Here is an 8,138-nt window from a genome sequence, read left to right as displayed (position 1 = left end):
AAACAGTCAAATTCTCAAAAGAAACTATGCAGGACAGAAGGGCTTGGCAAAAAACATTCGACGGGATGAAGACCCAGGATATACAACCAAGAATAATTTATCCAGCAAAGCTATCTTTAGAGTTGAAGGACAGATAAAGAGCTTCCCAGACAAAAATAAGCTAAAGGAATTTATCATCACCAACCCAGAATTACAGGAAATGTTGGAGGGACTTCTTTAAGAAGAAAAAACATGTATCAAAAACAGGAATAAAGAACAGTAACAACTACATTCCTATCAATAAGTACCTTAAAGGGAAAAGAATTAAGTGCTCCAACCAAGGGATGGAGTTGCTAATAGGATAAGAAAACAAGACCCCTACATATGAAAAGGAAGGAAATGGAAAAAGATATTGCTGTGATAAACCTAGAAAGTATTTAAGTCAGAGAATGATAAACACTATGATTTCACTTATATGCGGAATTTAAGGAATAAAAAGAACAAACTAATAAAAAACAGACTCACAAACATAGTGGACAAATTGGTGATGGACAGAGGGGAGGGGAGTCTGGGGGGCTGGGAGAATGGGGTGAAGGGTTAAAGAAGTACAAATTAGTAGTTGATGGATGGGAAGCACAGCATCAAGAATGCAATTAGCATTAATATATTGACTAGGTGGAGGGTCAGGGGAGGGAGGGAGCAATTGGGAGGATCATTTTATGAACTATATAGATGTCTAACCAATGTACTGTATACTTGAAACTAATTTAAATAAATAAATTTTTTAAAAACCTTCTATTAAAAAAAATAAAAAATAAAAAACTCTTCTATGGTTTCCCAGTATCCTCAGGAAAAAGTACAAAGCACAAACTCCTCAGGATGAATTTCAAGGCTCTGGAAAACCTCTCCACAGGGCACCTGTGCAATCTTATCTCACTTTACCTGGTCTCTGTAAGCTGAGGAATCATCACTCTCTGAAGTATCCTGCTCAGCTCTAACTCTATTCTCATAGTGGCACCCCATCTGAATGTATTTCCTCTTCTTGTGAAATCCTAGCTACAGTTCAAAATTGTACTTACCTCAATTTCACCTCTTCTTTGAAGTCTTCTGCCTCAGTCTAGCAACTCTCTTTATTCAAGAAACATTTTTAAAGTCTCCTATAGACAAGGCACAATAGCAATACTGATAACATGACTATTCCTGACTCTCTAGCAGCACTATTTACTGAGCACTTCGAATGTGCCTGGATGCAGTACTAAACACTTTGTATCTACTACCCAATTTGACCTTTACAAAATATCCATGAGGTACTAGAGTATTATTTCACTGAAGAGGAAAATGAGGCTCACAGAAGTTAGATAACTTTCCTGGTGTCACAGAGTAATGGGGCTGCCACCTTTCATTGTGCAAGCTGTGAACTGCACAAGTTGTGTGGTTACCCATAGACAGGCTGGTGGGTGAAAACCCAAGATAGTCTGATTCCCAAGACTGTGTGTTCTTAACTATTACACTGTATTGCCTCTCCATGGGTCCAACTGGCAATCTGAATTCTAGTCGCTAACACAACCATATTTTTCAAAGCTGCAAAATGTGATGCACTATAGCAAGACAGAAAATTAGAAATTAAGAATTCTGAAAAAGCCTGGAGTAATAGATGTTATGCCTATATCACTTACTAATAAAATTATTTTTTTTGAGGCTCTTATGTTTCCAGAATACATATCTAATTTTCCAGAAAGTAGAGCTCGTTAGGAACAAAATATCTCTATAAAAACCTGCTGAGCTAAACACATACTAGACAATGCTAAAGACAACACTAAAAACCAGAATAGTTGGTCTTCTTTCCTTTCTTGACTTTTCCTAAGTTAAATGACAAGACTCTATATCTCTCTGCTACTTTCTTTCTTTCTTCTCCTAAAGGCATCCACATTCACATGTCATTCCCTTGGTCTAGCTTCCAGTTCCTACCTTCAAACCTTCCTTCATTTGAGTTAGCCTGACTTTCAATGTTTTTTAATGTACTTTCTCTAGTAAAAGATGGCCCAGTTAACTCTTGATCCTTTTATACCAAATTATTAATACCTCTTTTAGCATCCCATACTTGGTCTGCCCTATAATTATAAATATTGTGTGCTCAGTGTTTTTTGGTTCTGCAATAAAATTGTAAAATAGTGATCCCATTTTCAGGATGTCAGGTAATATTGTACAGAAAAATTTAACAACCTTCATAAAAATACAACGTTTAAAGGTATGATTCATATATATCTATTGTTTGGCTTACTTGGAAGCACTTACATTATTATTGTGAAGATATTCAATTGCTCGAAGTATCTGGAAGAGGTATTTTCTAAGTCGTTTACTCTCTAGTCCATGACAATAATGTTGTAACTCATCTAGTACTGTGTGGTCAATAAATTCAAACACCAAATGAATTTTCTTTTTCTGTCTAAAAACTTCAATCAGATTGACCAGGTTTTCATGACGAAATTGCTATCGACAGAAGAAACAGATTTTTAATAAATTACTTCATGCACAAAAATTTGTACATATAACACCTATGTCATTTTAAAAAGCAGAAATGTTCTCAGGTTCTTCTCCTCCGTGAATTTCAACAGAAATTTTTCAACTAATTTGCTTACATTCCTATTTTAAGAAAATGTTAATCTACTTCATAATTAATATTTATAGAACAAAGGGAAATGCATTGCTTTACTTCAAGCTAGCATTTGATTGCTTATTAAAATAATTTAGAGTTAATGTCCTTTAATGCAAGTTAGTATGCTGCTAAGAGATGTCTTCTGATATTTTAACTTACTTTGTGGTTAAATTTAACATCTGAAATTTAAAAGGTCCTTATGTTTTCAAATGAGCAAGGATTTCAATGTCATGACTATGTGATCTGAATTTACAGAAATTAATTATTCTCAGAGTTTAATCCTAAACTCTTGAAAGTAAAACCTAAGTTCCAGGTAGACATTATAAAATCATCACACTGTAACAAGAGTATCAAATATTTAGAAACTTTTCAGATATATGAAATACCAATTTATAGCCATAGAAACTTTACATAAATATACAATTATTTGTGGGTATATTTTTGTTCTATTAAGCATTATACTATTATATCCTACTAGAATAGAATATTCTACTATTCTATTAAACAAGACATCTTTTTAGACTGGTAACAATAACTTAATTTCAAAATGTCAAAAATGGCATGAATCATCTTAGAAAACAAATGAGGTTTAATATTTTATGCTGCTTATTCTATTTTTTAATACACTGACTTAATTAAAATTAATTCTCAAATATTTAATTTTTCCAAATTACCAAAAATATTTATTCATTTGGCTAAAAATTAAGGAGTATGTTTTCAACACTGGATTCATTAGAAAACTATAAGAACAACTTGCTTTTTTTCCAATGGCACAATTATCAATTTTTCTACTTGTCTATATTAATACATAAGCCAGTACTTAAAACATTACTAATAGAAAAACATGCCAAAATTTAAGGCCAGATTCCTTTCCTATTTTTGTTTGCAATTTCCCTGATTGGCAAGATGCAGAGTGCTGCAGCGACAACATGCTGGCAGATGAAAAGAACTGATTTTGGAAACTACACTATTAATCTCTCAATAAGGAAAATTCTGGTCCAGTCTTTATTTTAGAGGCAAAAGCACTGAAGAGTTAATGTGAGTTAATAAACATTAAGGAAGATCCATCCAAAGGATCAGATTTCTCCTCAGATAAACTATGAAACCCCTAGAAATGTTCTATTCCTCCTTTTCAAGTTGTTTGCTTTTGTTTTCCTTCATAACCGAACAACTATCTACAGGTATTCTCACTAATTGCTCGAACTGTAATTTATTTAACAAAATTCTAGCAGATAAAAATTTAGTTTACATTAGATCACTATGACCATCTTTTTACACTAAGAATGTTAACTAATCCAAGAAATGTCTTGTGGAATTAAACTAAACATCCTATAAGAAATTAACCAATATGAATAGTTAAGGTGTCTCAAAATAGTTTGCATAGTAATTGTAATAGTAAAGTATATTTTCAAATTCATCTCTGTTCTTGCCACATATTGGTTTTTACAAATTGTTTAAGTAGAAAAAAATAATTGGCTTAAATGCAACAGAGTTGAAGAAAGAGCAAAAGATATTGCTTGGGATAAGGTTTCTAATTAGATTTTCACTTACAGTACACAACAGTTGCCTTACTGTATTATGTTTTAGGTCATCAGGATAAGGACTGGTATCTTTCACAAAATTATCTTTACTGACTTTAACTTTCCTTTTCATTGTCTAGAAATAGAGTAGTTCCAACAATCCACAAATGCCTAATATATTTCTCCTATTAGAAAGCAAATTGGTCCATCATATCTAATATATCTTCAGAAAGAATATTACTTTGTATCAGATAAAAATGAATGAGTATGTTTTCTTCACATAAAACATCTAGACTATGTTGTCAGTCATAAATCTTAAAGCATCTGGATAAATTTCAATATATAAAATACATATATATTTAAACATTTTTAAAATTACTAGTTTTGTACCCAGTCACCTAGGAATGTTAGTGCTCCTTTCTTCATACTCCTGAGTTCTTTGCCCTGTGTTGACTTGTCATACTTACAGAAAATTCTATCTTCTGCCCTGATCTCTCCTGGTATTGTTTCCCATTTCTATAAGCCTACTGGTCATCTTTACTTAAATGTACTCCTGTTACCTCAAAGTCAACATTTCTAAAACAGAACTAGTTCCCAAGCCATGTCTCTTTTGGGCCTTTCATATTTCCATCAATGATAGCACTACACAACCTCAAGGATATTTTTGACTTCTCCCCTTCTACTTCTTTCTACATTCTTTCATGTCTTCTTTTGCAATATATTATATTCCAACTTTATCTGCTATTCAAATTTCTGCTTTCCAGCAAGGGCCCTCACATTTACCAGTATTCCTGCATTAAAATCCTAACAGGCCTCCTTATTTTTATTATCTCAGTAATAAAAGTAATCTACTCCATAAAAGTGCTAGATTAATATTTAGTGCTAGATTAATAATCTACTCCATAAAAGTGCTAGATTAATATTTAGTTTCTTTACTCTGAATTCAAAATCTTCGACCGCTTACAAAATAAAATTTTAACTCCTTAGCCCAAAAGACAAGACTTTAAAACCTTCCAATTTACTTCTCTAATCTCACCTCTTTCTATTTCTGTACAGGCAAATGTCTCCACTCTTCATCCTTTCCACTCTGCTCTTTGTCCTGCTTTAGACTCTGAACTAATGCTGTTCCCCTAACCTGTAATAGAAATTTCTCCCTCTTAACTTCTACACATCATTTAAAGCCAAACACATGTCTAAATTCCTCCAAACTTCTCTACCCAAGAAAACATTGTGCTATTCACTTGGCATTTATTATTAGCCACTTTTTATTCAGTATTATTTCATATGTCCTCCTGTCTTTCTGATTAAATAAAAGTCCTGAAAAGCAGATACTGTTTTTTACCTCATTATAGTCTCGGCATCTGGCACAATGCCTTGCACAAATCAGATATTTTTATTAAGTACTATATGGATATTTCTAATTATTTCACAATATTTTGCATAACTTTTGTTACATTATACATAAGCTCATATCTCTTGTATTACTATAAAATTACAAAATGTAGACATTAGAATAGGGCATCACACTTGTTTTTCTAGTACGTCTTAATACATGTGTTAACTGAAATATTCCTTCTATAAATTTTTATTCCATAAAGATTTCTCTTTTGACTTACAGAGAGCAATTAAGGCAAAAGAAGCAAACCTTTAGAAACTTTATTTCTCTCGTTGCAATTTTGTTGACAGATTTTTCTGGTTTCTCATAAAATATTTTAATGGCCACTATCTGCCCAGTATCCTTATGTTTACACTTCATAACTGTTCCGTAACTTCCTTCTCCCACTTTTCCAAGGGTTTCATACATCTCCATTCTTAAGGCCGGCTGCTTCTTCATGGAAATAAAGAAGGAAAATGTTAAACACATATATTTTATTTATTCAAGCTACAAATGCATTTCCACAATAAACTGATATATTAAAATACAAAACAGAAAAAACAGAAATCTTTTCTACAGACCCCCGTTTGTCTTTGGAAACGCTGCCAGCTCGGCAGTAAGGTGGCCTTGTGGGGCTCCAGCCCTCACCAAAACTTCGGGAGCCTACTGCTGTCTCGGTTATTCCCATCAAAACTATGGTTTAAGATTTCTTCACTACATGTCACCTATCCATCATGCGGGGCGAGGGGTAAGGAGTCCTCACACTTGTCATGTCCCAGTCAAATATGAGATTCTCGCAAAACTCTCTGCAGTCGCCCACAAATCAGGCCCTGGGACCCAAGGAAACCTCAGTCCCGCCCACTCCTCAAACCAGACCTCTTGGGGTCCCGGACCAGGGTCGCGCCCCTCTCCCCCCAGACGACCTCAGCCGGGTAGCCGCCGCCACCTCAGCCCATTCTGTAGTCACGCCGGCTTGGCTCCGCTGAGTCCCAGCCCGGCAATGGGACGCGGACCCTACTTAGCTCGCGGGCCCGGCTAGCTCCGGCGGCGCATTTCCATGGCAACGGTGCCACTAGCCGCGCGCTCGAGGCGTAATGCGCAAGACCGGATCTTCGGCTGCGCTCGCATGACCCGGAAGGGGAAATGAGAAGAGACAAAAACGAGTTCCTGGTGGGTGCTAAGTGGGCGTTCTGTTAAGGATGGGGAGTGTGGCTTGTGGAGGATCGAATTGAAGCTTCCGCGCTATGTCGGTTTTGAACCGAGTTGGGGGCGGGTCAGCATTTTGACTGCAGTGTGAGTGACTACACATCTCCTAGGAAAGGGGAGCCGAGTCGTAGGCTTATCTCACCTGCATCCCATATGCCTCCAGGCCAGAGAACACCTGCCGCCTATGCTGGGTCTTAAAAGGGTGGCTGGCGTCATTAAATACAGACATCTTGTGAAAGGAGACTTCCACGCAAGTCTAGTGTAATTGTAGTTTTCTAAGTTACCCAGTTACGTTAATATTCTGTAGACGTGAGTTCGACCTCAGCTATCGACATTCATCCTTTAAAAGGGAATAAGACGGTTCTTAAATAAAGACCATTTCTTGAACACCTGAAGTGTGCTTTTAAATTTTTTCTTCTAGTAATTTTTTAAAAACTCCCTTTCTACATGTCGAAACTCTAAAACTCCCTCTTTGGGAAAGCAAATGATTCAAAGGGTTCTACCACACACACATTGACATACAAGGGCACAGGAGGAAAAGAAGGCTGTTATCTAATTGCTAAATAACCAAACATGGGGTTGTTGGCATGGCAGCCTTCAAAAAATAACAAGGTTAGTACTGGAGCAAGTGCCCAGGGACTTCGCAGGGCTTTCATTTCTTTTTTTCTGTAAAAAGAGTTAACTATTAAAAAGCCAAATCTCGTTATGCTTTCCCTAAATTAGCATCATTATTATCCAATGAATTCTAGTCTAGTTGGTCCCACTCCACCATGCACGTTAAAAATCACACCTATCCACACTGGTCCAAGCAGGTCTGAGGTTTTCTTGGATCCCAGGACCTGATCACTGCAGGAACTTCATATTTGACTGGGGGGAGGGGGGGGTAAGGGGCCATGACAGATGATGACTAGATGAGCTTTTAGTAAGGTCTCACCACCCCCAGAGATCCTAATTTAAATGAAATAGAGTAAAGAAAGTGGTGTTTTAAAAGCTTCCCAAATGTTTCTGTGCTGCTAAGATTTATATTGAGAGAGCAGTGAGAGAGGAAGTAAAGGTGGTCACGGTTTTTGTTTATCAACGGTTTTTGTTTATCAATGCCGAGATGGAACATCACTTGTAAAATTCTTAATCTTTTAGCAGGAAATGAAATGGGACCTCTTTCAGAGTTAATATTTTTAGTAAACCTAGTTAAGTTTTCTTCCCTCCTTTCTTTGGAAAAAAGACCCTCTCCTTCAAAGCCTGATAATTGCCCTGGCAACTCAGATCCTCTGGCTATTGATAAGGGTCATCAGCCCATTCTTAGCAGAAATGGTGTTAAGTCAGACAGGGCCTTTAGAGTCCTAGAGAGGAGGAGACTTTAGGCCAAAAGTCTTTTTTTTTTTAATTCTTTAAGAGGGGACTT

The 8,138-nt window shown here is 36.2% G+C and overlaps 1 protein-coding gene across 1 annotated transcript in view; it reads right to left on the bottom strand.

The window, feature by feature from the left end:
- Positions 1 to 7,583, bottom strand: part of CDKL3 (cyclin dependent kinase like 3) — a 33,334-nt gene extending 25,751 nt beyond the window's left edge. The window contains exons 1-3 of the mRNA XM_025040731.1: positions 6,294 to 7,583; positions 5,801 to 5,983; positions 2,275 to 2,469 (exon numbers count right to left, since the gene is read on the bottom strand). Coding sequence (XP_024896499.1) covers positions 2,275 to 2,469; positions 5,801 to 5,983; positions 6,294 to 6,302 — 387 coding nt within the window. The 5' untranslated portion in view covers positions 6,303 to 7,583. The remainder of the gene's footprint in view (positions 1 to 2,274; positions 2,470 to 5,800; positions 5,984 to 6,293) is intronic.
- Positions 7,584 to 8,138: the final 555 nt, after the last annotated feature.

This window comes from Pteropus alecto, unplaced genomic scaffold, assembly GCF_000325575.1.
Source record: "Pteropus alecto unplaced genomic scaffold, ASM32557v1 scaffold78, whole genome shotgun sequence".
Taxonomy (NCBI): domain Eukaryota; kingdom Metazoa; phylum Chordata; class Mammalia; order Chiroptera; family Pteropodidae; genus Pteropus; species Pteropus alecto.
Note: the sequence above shows the minus strand (reverse complement) of the source record. Positions and strands in the feature narration are given on the sequence as shown.